Source organism: Cololabis saira, chromosome 2, assembly GCF_033807715.1.
Source record: "Cololabis saira isolate AMF1-May2022 chromosome 2, fColSai1.1, whole genome shotgun sequence".
NCBI classification, from domain to species: domain Eukaryota; kingdom Metazoa; phylum Chordata; class Actinopteri; order Beloniformes; family Belonidae; genus Cololabis; species Cololabis saira.
In genome coordinates, this window is record NC_084588.1 from 21743193 (window position 1) to 21765663 (window position 22471).

The 22471-nt window shown below is 38.9% G+C and overlaps 1 protein-coding gene across 4 annotated transcripts in view; it reads right to left on the minus strand.

Moving 5' to 3' along the window:
- The window catches only part of cdkl5 (cyclin dependent kinase like 5), a 47115-nt gene extending 30306 nt beyond the window's left edge, over positions 1-16809 (minus strand). For all 4 annotated transcript variants that reach the window (XM_061740655.1, XM_061740671.1, XM_061740664.1 and 1 more), the window contains exons 1-5: positions 16548-16809; positions 12258-12613; positions 7670-7704; positions 2240-2285; positions 2022-2158 (exon numbers count right to left, since the gene is read on the minus strand). In XM_061740655.1, the coding sequence (XP_061596639.1) occupies positions 2022-2158; positions 2240-2285; positions 7670-7704; positions 12258-12294 (255 nt within the window). In that variant the 5' untranslated portion in view covers positions 12295-12613; positions 16548-16809. The remainder of the gene's footprint in view (positions 1-2021; positions 2159-2239; positions 2286-7669; positions 7705-12257; positions 12614-16547) is intronic.
- Between the last annotated feature and the right edge of the window lie 5662 nt (positions 16810-22471).

The window sequence follows — 22471 nt, forward strand, 5'->3', positions numbered from 1 at the left end:
TCTATCTATCTATATATATATATATATATATATATATATATATATATATATATATATATATATATATATATATATACATACATATACATATACATATACATATACATATACAGTGGGGCCAAAAAGTATTTAGTCAGCCACCAATTGTGCAAGTTCTCCCACTTAAAAAGATGAGAGGCCTGTCATTTTCATCATAGGTACACTTCAACTATGAGAGATAGAATGGGGGGAAATAATCCAGGAAATCACATTAATTGGTAAATTCCTGGGTAAAATAAGTATTTGATCACCTACAAACAAGCAACATTTCCAGCTTTCACAGACCTGTAACTTCTTCTTTAAGAGGCTCCTCTTTCCTCCACTCGTTACCTGTATTAATGGCACCTGTTTTAACTGGTTATCAGTATAAGAGACACCTGTCCACAACCTCAAACAGTCACACTCCAAACTCCACTATGGCCAAGACCAAAGAGCTGTCAAAGGACGTGAGAAACAAAATTGCAGACCTGCACCAGGCTGGGAAGACTGAATCTGCAATAGGTAAGGAGCTTGGTGTGAAGAAATCAACTGTGGGAGCAATTATTAGAAAATGGAAGACATACAAGACCACTGATAATCTCCCTCAATCTGGGGCTCCACGCAAGATCTCACCCCATGGGGTAAAAATGATCACAAGAATGGTGAGTAAAAATCCCAGAACCACACGGGGACCTAGTGAATGACCTGCAGAGAGCTGGGACCAACGTAACAAAGGAACCATCAGTAACACACTACGCCGCCAGGACTCAGATCCTGCAGTGCCAGACGTGTCGCCCTGCTAAAGCCAGTACATGTCCAGGCCCGTCTGAAGTTTGCTAGAGAGCATTTGGATGAAGCAGAAGAGGATTGGGAGAATGTTATATGGTCAGATGAAACCAAAATAGAACTTTTTGGTAGAAACACAACTTGTTGTATTTGGAGGAGAAAGAAAGCTGAGTTGCATCCAAAGAACACCAAACCTACTGTGAAGCATGGGGGTGGAAACATCATGCTTTGGGGATGTTTTTCTGCAAAGGGACCAGTACGACTGATCTGTGTAAGGGAAAGAATGAATGGGGCCATGTATCGTGAGATTTTGAGTGAAAAACTTCTTCTATCAGCAAGGGCATTGAAGATGAAACGTGGCTGGGTCTTTCAGCATGACAATGATCCCAAACACACCGCCCGGGCAACGAAGGAGTGGCTTCATAAGAAACATTTCAAGGTCCTGGAGTGGCATAGCCAGTCTCCAGATCTCAACCCCATAGAAAATCTTTGGAGGGAGTTGAAAGTCCTTGTTGCCCAGCGACAGCCCCAAAACATCACTGCTCTAGAGGAGATCTGCATGGAGGAACGGAGCAAAATACCAGCAACAGTATGTGAAAACCTTGTGAAGACTTACAGAAAACATTTGACCTCTGTCATTGCCAACAAAGGGTATATTACAAAGTATTGAGATGAACTTTTGTTATTGACCAAATACTTATTTTCCACTATAATTTGCAAATACATTCTTTTAAAATCAGACAATGTTTGGAGACACCTTCTCATTCAAACAAATGGGGAAGTGTGTATTGTACTTGTGATGAAAATTACAGGTATATCTCATCTTTTTAAGTGGGAGAAATTGCACAATCGGTGGCTGACTAAATACTTATTTGCCCCACCGTGTGTGTATATATATATATATATATATATATATATATATATATATATATATATATATATATATATATATATATATATATATGTACATGTATGCACTGTATACTGTATAACCATCACAAAATAAATTCTTGGTATTCCCCAGGCAACACTGGCAACACATAAGGGAATACCATTACTTCACAGGAACGTGGTTTCTGTGTTGCCATGGTGACACTTTTCTATGGTTAACTAAGCGGTCTCATCATCCTTAAACTTTATAGCAGGCAAGATGCTGCAGCATGTGTGCACAGCATGCAGACACAGTGAAATAATCATGACGGCATCATCAAGCTGACCCTCTCCACATATTCAAAGACAAGGTAGAGCTTCCCCCTCCTGCGAAAAGCCTCCTTCAGCTCGACGATGTTGTCCTGCTTCAGCGTCCGAAGCATCTTCAGCTCCCGAAGCGTCGTCTCCTTAACCTCCTCATTTTCTATGCAGAAAATAAAAACAGATCTAATACAAGCGCACTTCCTCTGCCTCTCTCCTTTGCACCAACCCTGGTATGACTCACCTTCGCTGTCTTTGAACTTCTTAATAGCCACCAGCTCATTAGTTTCCTGTGAAAACACAAGGGTATGAGTGTTATTTAAAACAATTACAAGATCTCGCTAAAATTAAGGAACGCAATTGCTTTTTAGGATAAATAAATGTGAAAATATCAGACAAGAAGTGGTTACCGAAAAAACCCAAACATTTAAGAACAAAAGGTGAATAACAAGGAAAGGAAAATAAAAATTTTACACATAAATATCCACTCATGCGCACGGATGAGTTCAGTCTCACCAGAATAATAGATGCAAGTGTCCATCATCTCCAAAACATAGAAGTGACAGACTCCATCGACAGAAACTGAGATGACAACAAATCCTTAGTGTTTTTTGTGTGTAGGACAGCACCCACATATACTCATTTAACCGTAACTGTCTATTTTCAACTCCTAACCCCCACTTGTTTGCAGGTAAGAGCTAAGTAAAGAAATCAGCAGTATCATATAAGTAAAAAATTGTCATCTAGCAAAGGGTTGAGTGTTGAAGAAAAAGGAAGATGAATGTGCACATAATGATGTAGCAAGATGCTGAATGTTTGTGCCATCAGATAAATTCGCTGTGTGTCTGTAGGGAAATCAGTAAGAGTTTTGAAGTGTGAGACTAACAACTCCAACTCCAGACTTGAGGCTTTTGAATGCTGAAATCTTAAGCCAGTTTGACTGTTTCTGAGCTGACTGAGAGGCTGCAGAGAGAATGCCAATAATTTCTGTGTCCGCATCATCGCATCTTCTTTTGAAGTTCAGCTAAGGTGGTTCAATTCTTTTTCTCCTCACAGTCTGTTTACCAGCATGTGACAGAGGTCCCTACAAATGTCCTCTTTGGCCTGTCCCCCATCGCCATATCCATGCTTAGGATGGTGAAGTGAAGATTTGATGCAATCTGTTGCTCACATTAGCCAGCCTGTTTTTAGGGGAAATCTGTTTATAGGAGCTTACAGGAAAAGTAGATCCTCGCATGCCTGCAGACATGTCAAGTAATGATAAATCATTTATTAGGTCATTTGGGAGCCGCAGAAACAATCCATGACCGTAACATTGAATCCGTTTTTGATGTAAGTTGTTGAACCTTTTAGGCTGAACAGCCTCTTGTTTACACACCCATCAGTTATTGAGCAACAGTATCACTGACTTGGAGGTCTGTTACATAATTCTAAATATTCCTTCAGCTCCTCTTTTGATCTGCACTAACTCTGAAGGAAATGTCTGCCTCTTCTGCTGCTAAAAGCTCCACTGTGTTCACCAGCTGCCTGCTAGTGACCTTTGCTGCTGATTTCAGATTTTATTCACATATACAGACCCGTCCGGGTTGGCTAAACAACACCGCGAGGGCGGGTCAACCAAACTGAAAAGTAAAGTAAAGAAACGTATTTAAGTAAATACATTCTGATCAATACAGCTATAGATTTTTTGGTGATTATTCTGTATGCAACTTTCATAATGGCACAGATAAAAAATCGATACATATATCATATATATATATATATATATATATATATATATATATATATATATATATATATATATATATATATATATATATATATATATATATATATATATGTATATATATATACAGCATCTGTTCAATAATAACTAATAACTATTTCTCACAGTGTAACGCATCATCTCTTAACATGTTTTAGGTTATCAAATTTGTGAGAAAAATGGTGTTGTACTCCAGCAAGTTGTGCTAAATCAGATCATCTCGAAAACATTTATCATTAAGTCACTGTTTGGCCTGATGCTTGATTTAATAGGGAAATTGTCTTTTCTATCATATGTTGTACCCACAAGCTGTAATGAGTGAAGACAGAAGGCCGGGGGGAATTACATCATGCACTGTCCACGACTACGCTCGCGCTCCTCTTTTGTCCTTGTGGCCTCAGTGGTTCAGAAAACAGAGCCAGAGCGATGTGTCCGGAGGAGGCGACACAATGAGGAGCTGCATGTCAGTGACAGAGCTCTCCCTTTCTCTCTCGTTTACAAAAGCCGATTGTTTGACTTAAGTGCACAGTTGTCTGCTCAGGCACTTTTGCTTCGGCAGCAAAATCAGATAAAAGAATTTGGATTTACAGTACAGCTCTGACAGCACTAAATATTGACTCTGAAGTTATAATGATTTAGTGAAAGGAATACGTCTGAGGATCAATCTGGTGGGTTTAACATGCAGTAAAACACACACACACACACACATTAAAAAACAACTGTGAATTTTTGCCACTTTTTTTTCATAAACTCAAGGTTTACATTGGAAGTTAGATTTAGTTATTCAAAAGATACAAGTATGAGGTTCACTTTTACATCATTTGAATTTTGGCCTTAAAAGAAATGGACAATAACACAGCGTCTTCCCATGACAGCAAAACAATGATGGTTTTTCACTGCAAACAATGCCCTGGAGTGGGAGGGTCTGTAGTGTGACCTTGTTGTGGTTGCTTGCTCTTACCCCTAGCAATGTTGTCTATTATTCAAATATTTTAAATCTTATCACCAAAAATGTGGCAAAACATTAGACCTCACAATTGCCTTATCATTGATTAATAATTAGTATTATTATCCTGTATATGCTATACATTTTCAGATAAGAGTGACAATCTGTATCTATGAATATTTGGTGCTTTTATTTTGCAGAAAATCCTCAGCTATCAGTTATCTCTGGTAATTAATTAGCACATCCTCTAAGCACTCTAATACCACACAGACATCGTACAGGCACCAGCAGACAGGCTACCGTGTAGGTTGTGGTATTGTCACTCCCAAAACACAAATTGAAAAAATAAATAATTCAAAAAAAATAACACATAAGCCTCCACATAAACACCCACATACACTGAGACAACTCTTGCATAAAGTGGCAGAACATTGCAAAAATCCTGGCACACATGGGCTTGCTTAATTAAATGTTGCATCAAACATACACTGCACTGTAAAGTATATCTAAATTACACAGCAGCACACATTTAAAATGACTTTATATTCTTTGCGGTACAGTTGGAGCCTACTGTGTCACATGCTTGGGTTTCAGCCCAGTGAGGCTCAAACATTTATAGTCCTATTATTCCCTCAGTCATATACAGGTCTGCTGTGGACTCCTAATAGGGTGACCCATTTACCAACAGTATAGTCTCAGTGTTCAATAGTGCTTTCTGCATCATCAGACACACACACACACACACACACACACACACACACACACACACACACACACACACACACACACACACACACACACACACACACACACACACACACATACACACGTGCACAATCTAACGCATGCATTGCTTCTTTCTCTCTCTCTGCTAGCCTTCTCACTTTCACCCTGCTTCCAGCTGAGAAACATAAAAATAGCTGCTCTCTTGCTAAAAATCTAAAAATGCTTTTATTGTCATGGTCCAAGTCTCTGGAATTACATGTGCGCACTTTACCTGAGTAGGAAACATGTCACATGACACTTATTACTGAGTTAGAAAAAGTGAAATATTTCACTGCTTAAACATGTCAGCGGCTAGTTACATTTTCATGCACAGGGGATTTGCTGAGATTATCATATTCATGGACAGCAGAATGAAAAGATTTCTTTCTTTTTTTGGACCGTGTTGGGCTGCCAGCCAAGACTAAGTCTAACAGCATCTAGGTCCTGAAAGAACTCACTGCCCATTAGTCTTAGGCTACTGCTATATTAGTCTGTTTTTCTTTTTGATACAGGGTTTTAAAAAGAAACAGATCCACGTAAGGAATACTACTATGAAACATGATTGAGGCTCAGACTGCGACCTGGTCCACATAGTTCCAGCTCTTTAGAATCATGCACATAGTTGGTCCACAGGAGGGAAAGTTTCTGACAAATTAAAAATTAAATCTGAATTAGATCTGTGCAAACATTTGTACAATGACGCGTCAGTGACGGCGTGTGGTACGCGTCGACGCGTACCCTACGGCGTAGGCACGGCATCGTTTTGACGCAGAACCATAACTCAGCCTTTAGCTTCTGTCTGAAATGTATTTCTGTTAGTTTTGACTGGTTCCTGATTCCTGCCACCACGTCTAAGAACTGCAGTTCATAACTTCATTCATGCAATCCAAGGTTTACAAAATAAAACTTTTAACTAATTTTTTTATGTAAAATTACCAAAGATTGCCATCCAAATGCCGAATTGTTTTTTCCAAGCAGGTTCACATGTTTGAATCACAATAAGAAAATACCTTAAATTCAAAAGTCTAATTCAAAAATTCTGTATATTTTATGAAATACAGCACTGTGGAATGAAGAATTTTATGTCAGCTGATATATTTTACCCACAATAAATGATCAAATAAAGGTCACCTTTGCAGTAACTGCAGCACTCACTGAGATTAAACTTTTAGTTAAAAATTACTTTATTAATGAAGACCTCAATACAAGTGTTCATAGCAGTGGCAGTAATCTGCCATTAACCCAATTCCTGTCTGACTGAACTATTCACAATGCTGTTGATGCATGCAGATTTAAAGAACTAAGCGCAGTTGCTAATGTGGAAATAGCCTTTATATCTGTTGTCTACCAAAGTAGAATTCCTGCTTTAAAAAAATATACTGTAAATCCTCCAGCACAGTTAACCTGGAACATCTACATATGCATGTAACAGGCATGCAACTAATTAAAATAAACCCTTGGTCCCTGACACTACCAGGTGGACGCCCTTAATCAGTGTATGGCACCAGCAGTAAATTTGAAAGAAATGTGCACTCTTATTACATTATGTAAGAATCAACTCTTTGCAACTTAAGGAAAAGAAAGAGTCTTTCACGGATTGGTGAGCCCTCTCCAGCTTTACTTCTGAGAGACTTCTCTCAGAGGCCCTGTTTATTCACAATTGTACTTCTAACCTCATGTCAGTTAATTAATTGGCTGTAAGATCTTCCATATGGTGTTTCAGAAACATCTTACAACTTTAACAGCGTTTTGTTGGTCCTATTTAAAATGTTCTGAAACATGATGCTGAGAAGTGCAAAAGGTGCATATATGAAATTCAAAAATATATATCACATGCAATGTGTTTTTATTTACAAGTTATATGTCCCATATTTTAATTGGTTTGTCGAATAATCAAGTGTTTCTTCAAACCCACAAATGCTGATCTGAATAGTGTAGGTGTGCAGTCCAAAATGTCACTGTGGAACCTGTCCACATTATGAACTGAAAGCAATAGCATTCTTGAAAGCAATCCAAAATACATTTTATATCCTCTTCTGCTGGAAAGATCAGCCTTGAACTGGAAGATCAATGAGGCCAAAATAATTGACATATTTTTCAGAGCTTTATTACCATATTACTCTTTGCTTTCATTTGGGAGATAAAATGCACCATAGCACAAATGCCTCAAAGACAGAAAAACAATCAAGAAGCTTTACCTTGTGCCTGCACTTAAGCACCACTCCATATGCTCCTGGACAGCATGAAACAGAAAGAAACAAACAACAGATCAATAACACGTAGTTACATTTCCACGCTGCAATTATGTTTTGGCTTCCCACCTCAGAAAAGTTCATAAAAACAGTGCAGAATGTGAGAACCTCCAAAGAAACAACAGTTACTAAGTGAGGAGGAGGTGCTGTACTGTATGCACACTCTCCCACACACTCCACAAACACTTAGGCACATACATTTGACAAATAATGCACCAGAAATGACCCTGTACATCTCTGTCTTGCAGAGACAGAGGACTGTGTCCATTTAGCAAGATTTGGTTGACCATCAAAATACCAGTACTCATATGTGCTGATCTGTATTTTATGGATCTTAGGGTTGTATTAGCCATCACTTCAGCCAACAGTACCGCTGATCCATCCCACTCCAACTGACTGATACTACCATTTTGAGGTATTTCCAGGCTCCTATGCTGGATTGATGTTGTGACTCCCTGTATTCTAGACCAAGACAAGACTTTTTGCTAAACTTTAACTGAATAATTTTTGGGAGAGGGGGCGGTTTCACTGATGAGATAGTAACCTTGTGATGATCAATGAACAGATGCATCTAATACATTTCAATAAAGAGCAAAGTACCAGGATCAGTGTGAATGATCGTGAGGTAGTAACCATGGAAACCTGTTAATGAGTAGAAGTTGGTAAATGACTGTACTAACAACACAAGTGCTGACATGCACAAAGGTAATAACTCAGAAAAGTACAATTATGACTCTTCTTATATGTTAAAACAGTTTTTCAATTTCAAGGATATCTTGATTTTCCTCACAAAAATATTGTTTAAATGTATTCTTTATACACAACTATCATGAGACTAGTCTTCAGGTTCAAGAAATGTATTTTTTAAATGATTTTTGAAAACCATGGACCATATCTTAAAGCCAGGAGTTTCAGTCATTAAAACCTAACAAATCTGACTTTGGACGTATCCCACCGTTGCCTCCTACACCCCTCAATGTATACAAAGATTTCCATTGCAGAAAATGAACCGTAAACCTGCGTAAGCCTCAGATCAAATTCACTACACATCTTAGGAAACCAGGATTCATTGTTGTAAGACTCTTGTTTTCTGCAGAAAAGGGAACTCCCTGTTGTGGAAAAAAGTATCTAATAAAAACGTTTTAACCACTAGTTGACTGCCATACTTTAGTAAGACTGAACTCATATAAGAGCACTTTAAAATAAAGACTTGGCAATATGGCTTGACTTAGTCAATGATTTAATTATCTTTTGCCTGCAAAAGGGTAAAAAAATTACATCTCAAGTTTCAATGCAGGAGTGACAGCGCATCGACAGTACAGCACTTTTACACAACAGATCTGAGGGCTCTTTAGACAAAATAATATGCAGTTCTCCAAACAGCATCTTTGCAGCTGTGTATAACAGCTGAACCCAAACTGCAGATACACAAAACTGATCTGACCTAAGTGGACTCATAATGAACTCACAGTGTCTAAACATTTTCCATCACACTCCCTTAAAAAATATTGGAATGGAAAAAATCTGCAAAAATCTGTCCCTTTGTGCATGAAGGATGGCTGAAGTCTGTCTCAGCTGTCATCAGAAGAGGGATGGGACACCCTGGACTGGGATATTATACTGGGATAGGACCTGTATGATTGATGGTTGGATACTAGAAGTACTTATCTATTTACAGTATGTGCACAAAGCAGGCTTATCTGTTTCAGAAATGTTGTAAGGGTCAAATTTGATGCAATTAAAATTATGGTTAGGACCACAGATTCACTTTATCATGTTTTTCTCTACTTTTTAAATATTCACCTATAGGTTCTGAATAAATGAATGAATAAAATGATGATGAGCAATTATGCCATTGTTGTCTCCTGAAAACTACAGTTTACTGGATTTCCTTCAGAGATCAGTCTAAGAGCATGGTGTGGAATCATTTGTTAGGTCACAAAAGAACCCACAGTAACTTCTGACCATCATAAAGCATCCCTTATGCTGGTTAATATTATAGTTCAGGTGAACACTAAACAGCAATAGTGTGCAAGTTTAAGCCGCAAGAAGAGCCCTTCTGCTCTAATTGTACGTAATTAAACTAGCGGGCTTTGAACACACAAGGCCATAATTTACTTTTTGCTTTAAATGAGAAGCTTCATGTTTTGACAAAGATAGACGCAGTTTCCACTTTTAAAAAATAGTGGTTGTGATATCATGATGAGGGTTCTTTTGGCTGTGTTTGAACCAAGTGCCAATATTCTAATTTCTGGCTTAAGGCTCATGCAGAACCTAGGATTCGTTGCAGCTCCTCGACTGGCCACTAGAGGCTTGTTCTAAAAGCGAGTCAATCTCCACTGACACCTATGTTAAAGGGGACCTATTATGGCATCTAATCCCTATTTTAAACAGGCCTTGAATGTCTTAAAAACAAGCTTTTGGTTGTTTTTGCTAAATAAATTAGAAATTCAGCCTCTGACCCATGTCTGCAGCTTCCCATTCTCTAACCTTATTATCTATGCAGGATTCTGAGTGGGCGGGGAGGCTATGATAATGAGGCTCTGTGCTGATTGGCTGCCTGAATGACGCGATACACCGCTACGAAAAAATGGCGGAAGCTCCGGCCGGCGGAGTTACACCGTGTCCGTGTCCTCACCGTGTCCTAACTGCATGCGATTCGAGCGAGCGTCAGCGCGAAAATCAATTCCATTGCTTTATTTTCTATTGGACTGTCCTAACTGGCCGCGAGCGACGCAGCGCTGCGCAGCGTGAAGCAGCGCGCCGTTTTGAGCTGAACATTTGTCGGATGCCCTGCTTCTATTTTCTTCCTGCTGCTTGCGTTTAAAGCCGGTTGAAAGCGCTGTAGGAAACGGTCACGGATGAGGAACAGCTGATCCAGTTAGTTGAAATGAGAAGTTATCTCTATGATTCCTCCTCATTTCACCACAAAAACCTCAATAAAGTGGTAGCTACTGGAGGGAGATGGACAGAGAGCGTCCAATGTCACGCAATGCAACGCGATAGTCGGACGGTCGCATGCAGTTAGGACACGGTGTTTAGTTGTGGCCGTGGTTTGCATTTTGGTTACGTAAGGAAAATCAGCAGAATCTGAACGGCTCGTAGAAGCCACATCACACTGGATGGCTCATCCGGGCGGCTGTACAGACACTGCAGAATTTGGTTGCTTTCCTCCTTTTCTGAGTTGGCAGGCTGAGGGGAGACCACTTTATATATGTTAAAGCAAGAAAAAATTTGTTTTTCATAATAGGTCCCCTTTAAAATGTCCAGTTTTAGCACAGAAATAAACATATTTACAGCGTGGAGTCAATCATTTGATTTCACATGAAAGCTCTGAGGGGGGAGATTTTCTTTTGTACCACCCCAGGAGAATTTATATCGCATTCGACTAATTTCTAATATTAAGGATTGACAGTTGGCTCAGCCAGTTATCACTTTCTCATTCATAATCGTGATGCTACCTGAAATAATTGATAGGTAGAAGTTGGTCAGATGCAGAATACCACATGCAGAAAGTAAAAGTACACATACTTTTGTCTCTCACAGATACAGTATGTAATGTTGCATAATTCTTCCCAAAATGTGTGAAACAACATAGACATACCAAATGGTATCTTTTCATCTCATTTGTAAATTTAAAACACTTTTATCTATAAATAAAAAGCAAGTGCCTTCTTAGTTTACATTTATGCTCATTAAGCTAAAATAAAATAACCATAGCCGCAAAGTAAAATTACATTCTTTTGTTTTCTGTTTCACTTCTTGACATAACTGCAGCTTTTTTCAAGGGTTTTTTTTGTTACTGCCCATAAAACCCAGCACTTCTTGCCAAGCTGGAAGTGGGTGGAACATGCAGTTTGAGCTCGGAGGACATTAGATGTGAAACAAAAAGGTTCAGTGTGTTCGATTTCAGCAAATCTTGGATATCTCTCGCCTGCTTGAGAAAATTGACAACAAAAGAAAAAGTTTGGAGAAATAAAAGTGTTAATAAAAGGAAAAATACTGAACAGTATGAAAGTATGAAAATCTAGCCCTACTTTTGTGAGGATGAAGCTGCAGAGTTAATGAGGTTAACATGGAGGATGCTTTAGTTGCATCTTCTTACTAAAACCACAGAAAGTGTGGTTATCAAACGAGAAAACACTGAATAATAAATAATCCTGTCACAAATAAAAATGTTACTTTCCCATCAGTAAAAATAATAAAGTACCAAGAATCTTTCTTAAAATATATGAACAACCAATGTTGACATTTCCCATGTATTTAATTGATTATACGCTCTTTATGAGAAACTTCTCCAACATCTAAGGTTTATGAACTTCTTTAAAATCTATTTGCACTGTTACGAATCCATCAGAGGCAGAAATGTGGGACATAAACCATCTGAAAATTGCAGTGAGTATGTTATAGCAGTGTGTTATAAATAAAACACTTCTTAACCTATCGGTGTCCTTAGTCACCCAGATCTCCATGCTTAGATTAGATTAACAACAATAAATACAGTAAAATAAATAATCTTAGTAAAACCACCCACCTTCTCCCACAATGCCAAGGACTTCAAACTTATTCATCACATCACCAAGTATGGGGTCTCCTCCAGCAGGTGAAACGTGCTGCTCCGGTTTTACTGAGGAGACTCCTGCTTGGATCGGCGACTGATGGAGTGAACTGCAGACTCCAGGAGAAACATGTCAACCATCTTACTATGTGTCATCTTCGCTCCCCTTCCACTATAGCCTCCTGCTCTCTCCAGAAAGCTTTTAGACAAATTAAAATGTTGTTTTTAGTTCTTTTATTTATGGAACTGATGCAATATTTTTTCAAATGTCCCTTTATTCCATTTCTTTATGTCGGCCTCGTGCTTTTAAAGAAAACTCCACGCAGGCACATCTGGAAGACAAGAGAGACAACGAAGAAGTGTTAAAATAATGTTAAGTGTTGATCATTTCCATAACATAACTCCTAGATGATTACATAAGGATTTCCAGACAAGTCTTATCACAAAAAATCAGCCAAACATCAGTAGGAGGGTGAAGCAATCATGTGAAAGCATACTACACAACAGTGACTAAATGCATGTGCAATATCACTAAATTGCCAGATTATTCCAAATTGCATTAGCTGTCATTAACCATATACCTTCCAAGATGGTACCAACTAAGATGAGTACCGTACCTCGAAAGCAAACACTTTAGGAAAGCTATGTTGAAAAGACCCACAGTGCAACAGTGAATACAGTTCAATTCAATTCAATTCAATTCAATTGAATTCGATTCGATTCGATTCAATTCAATTCAATTCAATTCAATTCAATTCAATTCAATTCAATTCAATTCAATTCAATTCAATTCAATTCAATTCAATTCAATTCAATTCAATTCAATTCAATTTTATTTATATAGCTTCTATTTCAACAGAAGTCGTCTCTAGGTGCTTTCCAGAGACCCAGAACATGACCCCAAGCAATTATTACATAAACATAACATAAACAATGGCAGGTAAAAAACTCCCCTAGTGGGAGAAAAACCTTAAGCTAAACAGTGGCAAGGAAAAACTCCCCTTTAGGAGGGAAGAAACCTGGACCAGGACCTGGATCATAAGGGGGGATCCTCCTGCCGAAGGCCAGCTGGACAGAGCAGGAAAAGAGAAAACAGACAGAGAGAATGAAGAACAGAGAAAGGCGAGACACAGACACAATGTCCAGCTAGTGCACCACAGGGGCGACTATACAAGCATATGTAGACAGCAGACACTGAGGGGGTCAGAGGGGCGGGGGACCGTGGGTCAGGATGTCAGCAGGCATCTAGCAGACATCCATACAGACAGGTGGAAGCAGCACTGGGATGATCAGAGGGGGGACAGCAGGTCAGCATGCAGCTCCTGAAGCTCTGGCCTGCAAACATGTGCAGAAGAGAAAAAGAGGGTGCAGACCAACACAACAAACTAAAAGAGCAATGGAGAACAATGATGGTTATGAGATACTTCTAATTGATAAATGAGAAAGGAAGAGAAGAAGAGGAGAGAAGGAGGGGTGATGGGTGATGGGCACCGCTCAGTGGATCATGTTGGTGCCCCCCTGCAGCATAGGCCTACTGTATAGCAGCATATACAACAAAGCTGTGTTTGAGACTAACTATTATAGTCTTGTTCTATAGCTGCAGCTATGACTACTGGCCCTAACACACTAGAGTTTACATTAACTTTACCAAACACAAACGTTTTAAGTTTGGTTTTAAAGGTGGAGGTGGTGTCAGCCTCCTTAACCAAGATTGGAAGTTGTTTCCATAGTGATGGTGCCTGATAGCAGAAAATACAGCTGTTATCGCTGACACAAGCTGGAAAATGTGTGTAATTTATCCTCGTGACGGAGTCCATCTGCCTCACTCCATTTAAAAAGGTACTGAAATGAAAACTAATGTATCTGTCATTGAGACTTTACAAAGACAAACGAGGATACAGGATGATCAGTGACCAACTAAAACTTGGTGAGAATGGAACAGCAGCATTACCCTGAGGTTCAGATGAGATTCAAAGTGCCTCTAATTGCAGCTGGGCTGACAATCTTCTTAAAGTAACATTATTTGCTTTGAAACACAGACAGGCAGGGGATTCAAGACCTGGCACATGCAGCAGTTATTGATGCAAATGCGAGTTCCAGACAAGGTTAAAGATTATGCAGTATGTCAGAATCTTGCCAGCTCTTTGAAAACTATGAAAATTGATATGTCATAAAAACATGAAAAGAAGCATGACAAGATAACTACTATGAGGTAATTCTTTGGTCAAATCGAAGCAAGATATAAAGCTCGGTTCTGACAAGATCTGGAATATGTGCTCTGAATCCAGGTCTACAACAAAGACTGTGTTGCTATGACAGCGTGCCACGGACGTGAGTGTGGTGATATGGGCCTGCTTTGGAATAAAAGATGAAAACGACATGTACAGATGGTACTATAGATGCCTGAGGATCTCCTAACTCCAAACACTTGTTGGAGGAAGAACATTCCAGCGCAATGATCCAAAACATCCTGACAGGCTCACATAATAGTTTCTAAAGAAGAAAAGAGCATGACGAACTTTGTCCTCTGACCTGAATCCAATAAAACACATTTGGCATATTCTACATATTTTAGACAGAAACCATGATGCCGATTCTGTCTTCCACAGTTGTACCTTTTTGTATTTTATAATCACGAAAACCGTAGCTCAGACGGACCGTGTCAAGCAGCTGGATGTTTTGTATGGACAGTGCTGGTTCCCAGAAAATTATCATTTTTGTGCCTGACTGCTTTTGGAGGGACGACGTTAAAAAAATGGTTCAGATATCTATTGTGCAAAAGAAAAAAGAAAAAAAAAGAATCCCAGAGACTTGGTGGGATATTTTTCTCAAAATTGATTTATAGAGTTACAAGTGAGTTTTTCAGTGTGAATTACATGGATCCAGCATCATCTACAGAAAGGAGTTTTTATATGCAAATATGTGTAAAGCTGATGACACGCCACACAGTTCCAACTGTACGTTCTACTCTACTTCTAACATTTGGTTAATAGTATTAACCAAATGTTAGAAGTTTTAACTGCAATGAAAGAAGTTAGCTGTCACATTACTAACATGAGTGACCTGCATTTACTAATTTCTGAACACAAAAAATAATCTTGTGGTTGAAATATTCGCTGATTCAATGCTTTGTTTTCCAGAACACTCCTTTACATTTCTGCTTTACTTACATTAACAGAATTTTACTTGTATATGATGTCAGTATTTTGCTCAGAGAGTACAGGGGACAACAGACTCACATTGAATCTGGTAACTTGGATATTTTGTCATATATTCAATTTAAAAAAAGGAAAAAAGCCTCTGTTTGTTATATGAAATCTTGCTGGACCTGAACCACCAACGGTTCTCACTTTATCTGTCCAGTGAGAAAGCACTTAAATGTTGATTTGGCTCATGTGCCATGTGTGGGCGTTCTTCTATGCAGTGTACTCCACACAGCTTAGTCTTTCCAGGGGGAAGAAATAAGGTGGATGTGGAGGGCATCCATGCCTCGTCATTTAAAAACAGGCTTCTGCACAGGGAGAAATTGGATCCATACTGCATCTTGACTTCATGTGCTACATAGGGCTGCAGTTTGAGCTACCCAAATGCATGAAGCCATTAACAAAATGGTTAAAGCATTGTCTTTTTTTTTCCCCTTTTTTTGAAACAGCTGCAGCTTCTCCTTGCAACCAAATGGAATTAAGAATTAAAACATCCAGCAAAACGCCTGCTGGAGTGTGAATGTAAAGAAACCCTTGGAGGGGAACAAGTGAGTTTGAGAGCGTGAATGTAATGGGTTCATGATGTGAGTGCGCGCCAGTGGATGAGGTGAGATGGGAGGGAGAGGACTGGGAGAGGACGAGGGGTGGGGTGGGGGGGATAGTAATGCTGCTCTCTGCACCGAACTGCGTCTCTCTCGTCGGTGCGCTGCGGAGCGCACCACCATTGCGCGGCTCTCCGCGCGTTTCTCAAGGCTGATTTATGGTTCCGCGTTACACCAACGCAGAGCCTACGCCGTAGGGTACGCGGCGACGCACAACGTACGGAGTGCGTCGATTTAACGCGGAACCATAAATCAGCCTTCAGCCTCCACAGCAACCAGTGCGCGCATTGCAACGTAGTGCCGTGTTCACGACAGGGTTGCACAACAAGATCCACCAAATTACGTTCGCCCATAAACTCATAATGAGACATAAATGCAGACACGCACAAAAAAAAAAAAAAAACCTATAAGGGGAAAAGGGAGGAAGAAACATGGCCAGTGTGTGGTTAAGCGAAACCAACCTGCAGGTGTGATGTATTGGCTGTCTGTGCAGCGCGGAGCATCATTCCCAGCAGGAAAATGCTGATGTGGTGAGACGAAGAACCATCGTGTGGAGAGACGAAGGGTAAAAAACCGGGCCTGTAGCGTCGTGACACCATCAATGATCCACCTCACTCGGTGTCTGGGTGGAGATGAGATCGAGCCTGCGGGGATAGCGCCGACGACAGGGTCTCGGTGAAGCGTCAAGTTCCTCGGAGGCTCCGTGTTTCATCCCCTCAGCATCAGATGGTTAGAGCAGCAAAAGAAATCGTCATTCCTCTGAGCGACGTTGCAACGAGCCAATAGAAACGCGGACGTCTGCGCGTTCCAGCAGTGCTTCTTCTGCCACTGTGAGCTGGCATGAAATTAAACTTCGGGACGGATATTACATCAATTGCATTTATGCGTTAACTATTAGATATCCTAGAACAAGAAGAAACAAAACTCAATCTGTATCCTGATCCTATCCTGCCAGGGCTCGACTGTGCTGCTGCATCCTTTCGGTCAACCGACTGATTAATAATGTTCCGTTGAGCTCACCTCCCGCTTTATTACAGCACTAATTGAAGAACCATGCTTCACTGACGTTACAGACCTATTTATTGATTTTGCATGGCGACTGTTGCCAGTTTTACCATTAACAAACTTTTCAGACTGTAAAGATGATGATGATCCTCTTTACAGACTGTTTTTATTATTTCACGACAAGATTGACATTTTTGGGGAATTTTTTAGGACACTTTACATAGCTTATCCCGGGGGCAATTTGGACATAAATGGTGATATAAAGTTTTTAAAAAATGATAAAAAAGATAAATAGGCAAACTGCACTTATTATTAGAATTATTATAATTGGGTCTTAAGTTCAATCATGTGTATTAGTGTCACAAAAAATATAATATCGTAATTAATTAAAAGTAAATGTTTTATAAAACGATAAAAAAGGAATAATTATCGTTTCACCCTATATCTCAAAACAACGACAAATTTAAATAGGACCTGCATTTTTAAAATACAACTAAATGCAATCCTAAACTCGGATTTTGTTCACCTGTAAATATGTGAATTTGAATTGGATTGAAGTAGAATGATTTAATTGCTCATTCAATTTATTCATGGTATAATTGGACGTTAACTTAGTGCACTGCAGGATTTTGTTATTCCTAATTATAATTTAGCAAAGCAGTATAAACATAATTTGGGAAATGAGTTAAAATTAATGACCTCATGTAGTTATCAATATGAAAATGCACCATTAAACTAATAAAAACTGATCACTTTATAGGCGACTTTTAAATTTGAGAATTTAACTGTAAGATAAGCCCAGCTGAGGTTATTTTATCTTATGCAGGCTACAACATGCAGTCTCTATACAATTCTAAGCTCAGTACTACAGAATACAGGCTTGATGGTACAATGAAGTCTATGATGTACAGACAGCCTCTTAGGTTGAAACATATACATATTGTCACAAAGCTGCAGGCTATAGTTAAACAAATCATCACAACATATTTTCTTGTACCTTGCAAATAGAGTCAGGTTATATGTCCACAGAGATGGACTTATATGCATCACTTTTCAATATAACGATGACATTTAGGAGACTTCCTATATGTAACAGAACACATTTACTTAAATTTATATTATCATTGGAGACCACAAGACATGGAATAGAAAAACTGCATTCACTTTGTCTACCACACTCTGAATTACTAAACAGATCATTTAAATGTAATGGTTTCAAAGAATTGTTACCTGTATTTACTTTTATTTCTTCACATGTAGACATTAATTAATTAATTAATTTCATTTCCTTGTATCCATAACTAAGCAAATAATCATAAAATCTCTACATGGTGAGAAATGAACTGATTCACCAGTAAATAACATTACAAAGGGGGCTGGTACATTATATTTCACAATAAATACATTTTATGAGAAGGGACACATTGCAACCCCAATGAAGATGACTATGCACTGAAGTTATTAATTTTACTGTGCAGTTTTTGGGAAGCAGCTGGGCTTTACAGTGGAGTTTAATTTAGTAGTCCACCTTTAACAGAATAGGATGAGATGTGGGCTCTTCCTCCAACACAGTCTGGCAGTCATCTACCCCTCTACTCAAATCAAACCATGCTCTGAGCTTTGAGACTGTTCTTTTATTTCCCTCCATCCCAAGGGCGAAAATCCCGGGGGGGGACAGGGGGGACAAGTCCCCCCCATTAGTAAAACTGTCCCCCCCTAGAATAATTTGAGACAGAATTAATAATTTTAGAACAATGCAGTAGTATTTAGTAGTGATGCACCAAAATGAAAATTTGTGGCCGAAACAGAAATCGAAAATAATAATAAACAGTAAAATCTCATTACACTTAAAACAAGAGTCATCACCAGAAACATAACTTGTTATTTGACAATTTTCACCTGTTTCAAGTAAATTTTCACTTGAAATAAGTAGAAAAATCTGCCAGTGGAACAAGATTTATCTAATAAGCAAAACAATCTTGTTCAACTGGCAGATTTTTCTACTTATTTTAAGTGAAAATCTACTTGAAACAGGTGAAAACTGTTGTTTTTTCCAGTGATGACTCTTGTTTTAAGTGTAATGAGATTTTTTTTACCTAAAATGAGACATTTTAACTAGAAATAAGACAAATATTCTTGTTAAGATTTTGGGTTTTTGCAGTGTATTATGTCAGATGTGCTGTATTATTGCCACCTTCCACCTAATACCATTGTTTTGTAGAAAGGTCTTCTGCCTGATAGAGTTGAAAATGTCAAAATGCTGTATTAAAGGAAGGCTAAAACTTTTATTCCTTGTCCCCCCCTGGATTTATTCTCTAAAATGTTACTGTTTATTGTCCCCCCCAACTATGAAACGGGATTTTCGCCCCTGCTCCATCCCCAATCCCCCCTGTTTCCTCACAAATGTGACCTTCGCATTACCTGCGATGGGCAAGTCACCTCATTCAACCCCTTTCTTCTGGGTGGAAAAAATGTCATAAAAATCACGAAAGAATGATTTCGATTCCACGCAACCTGACGTTTATTATGAGAGCCCGACACCTAACATTTGTTGCCTTTAATAAAGCGACCGGTTAATAATGAGTGCTCGATGGAGAGTGAGAGTCGGGTCGCTGTGGCGGACATGCGCGGAGCTGCAGCGAACATGGCGGCCTGCATCTCATAGAAAGTGTGGACTAGTCTCCCATCAAAACACCCAGCTCTCACGGTGGGTAACGACTCTCGTAAATACTGTCGTGTGTTTGTGGACGGCGTGCGTGTCTGGCTCGTTTGTCTTCGGGGCTGCTGATCGAGAATCGTTTTTCCTGCTCGTTTTGTCCCACGCAGAGGTAGAAAAATCCGCGCGTGTTTATACTGTATAGGCTGATTTATGGTTCCGCGTTACACCGACGCAGATTACGGCGTAGGGTTACGCGGCAACGCGCAACCGTACGCTGAACACTACGGCGTAGGCTCTGCGTCGATTTAACGCGGACCATAAATCAAGCTTATTCCGTGCAGACGGGGGACCCGCTGCTGCGTGCAGCTGCTACGTTAAACTCTGCAGATTTTCCACTGTTTTTCCGTGTACTGGATTCCTGCAGACGGCTGCACTGCAACTCAAGGAGACAGTTTTCCGCCAGCCTGCAGCCTCGCAATATCACTGCGTTCATGTACAGTGTATTGTTTGCAGTATTTAACCCGTATAATAATGAGCACCGCCCACAAAATGTGCCCATAACACTAAATGAAAATGCGTCACACACTTTTCTCCACGTTTTATTTGATCTTGTGCTTTTTTTTTCATTCCCCGCTGCCCTTTTCACAGGCAACAAAGGGAAAGCATTTTTCTAATTTATGGAGCATAATACATCCACGTGTAAGGCTCTCTCTTAAGTTTATGTGAGATTCCTCTTGAAATTGGCGTGGAAAAACAGTTTGCATGAAAAATTATTATGTCATGACAGTCGGCTGAGTCCAGAGGCATGAAGTTACCATCGTGGAGGTGACGCCCATGCAGCTCACACCCACTCACACTCTTCAGCTGTAGAAAGATGAGCTTTAAGAATTTTATGGTTCTACGTTATATCGACGCAGAGCCTACGCCGTACGGTGGGCGTCGCCGCGTACCCTACGCCGTAAGCTCTGCGTTTGTGTAACGCGGAACCATAAATCAGCCTTTGCCAGGAGAGAGCAACAACGGGCTTTCCGAGCCCACCTTTCCCCAGTTTACAGGACTGTCTCAGAAAATTAGAATATTGTGATTTTCTGTAATGCAATTACAAAAACAAAAATGTCATACATTCTGGATTAATTACAAATCAACTGAAATATTGCAAGCCTTTTATTATTTTAATATTGCTGATACAGCTTTAGAAAACTCAAATATCCTATCTAAAAAAATTAGAATATTCTGGGAATCTTAATCTTAAACTGTATGCCATAATCAGCAATATTAAAATAATAAAAGGCTTGCAATATTTCAGTTGATTTGTAATGAATCCAGAATGTATAACATTTTTGTTTTTTTAATTGCATTACAGAAAATAAAGAACTTCATCACAATATTCTAATTTTCTGAGACAGACCTGTAGCTCCAGGGGAGGGTTGCTGAAGAGTAGATCCATGAAATCCCTCATCAATCATCTGTAAAAGCCGTATAATTACACTTCTATATATCACTCAGACCTAAAATTGGAATATTAGAAGATAATTATAATAATGTCTTATGTTAAATTGCAGCTTTTCAAAGTTAGTCTGCATCTTTTCATCTATTTTACAAATTGATCTGTTTGATATTGGCTATTTGAAATATTTAGTCATTTTTCAAGAAGTATTGGAAAAAAGCCAGTCTGAAGTGCTTATTTGTGAGGGTTTTGCAGACACTAGAGCTCTGCATTTCTTCTAAATCTGCTCCTAGATTTCTTGACAGAACTATTTTTGTCTGTAAATAATGAAAAAAAAAAGATATTCAATTAGCAACAGTTTAAAATAAGCCCTTCCTTTGAGATTGTCACTGACTGACTGTCTGAGCTGTGAACTGGCTCGTTGCACAGAAACAAATAATTTGATGGAGTTACTTGAGCTTAAAAAAACAAACACATTGTGATGCCTATTTTCAGTCTTAAATGGCACAACAACAATTTATTGATTATGAACAAGTCAAGAAAACAACATCATGCAAATGAAAAGCCTTTATGAACTTCACAAGAATCCGAAATCAGTGACCTTTTTTTGAGAAAGCTGACTTATATTTTCCATCATTTCTTCTTTTTGGACAACTTTCTGTTATTGTAAGTCAAACTAATCTTTTGAGCACAAAGTAAGCCCCGCAATACCTCTTTTAAGCTTTTTATTGTTGGATTGGCTGAAGTCTTCAACAGAAGCCGTGGATGTTTACTTTGTATGATGAAAATTAATTTCAGCATCTTGCAGGTGAAAATCTTAATTTTATGTTTTGAACACATCATAATGATATTAGCAAGGCTGAAACCTTTTGTTTACTGAAATTAATTGATAGCAGCCTTGCAAAATCAATTATCATTTCATTTTTTTTGTTTTTGTTTAGTTTTTTTAAATCTTCTGGTTAAGTTAAGCTTCTTAACTCACTGCTCTTGATTGCGTTTTTAACTTTAGGTTTTCAGAATCTTCATGAAGTATTCACGTATTCAATTAACTGATCATCATTATCGAAGTTATTGACGGAAAAGGTTTGCATTTAGTTTTCCAAGAGTCTCTTTTCGAGTGAATAGCAGTCGTAGAAAAAATATTCAAATTAAACTTAAAACACATATTGAACATTTCAGAATCTGCACACAATACTTTTTTAACACGCATCATAGCATAAGAAAAGAGGTGACCTTTCTTTAATAATGACTACGTTTCACTCGATATTTTCTTT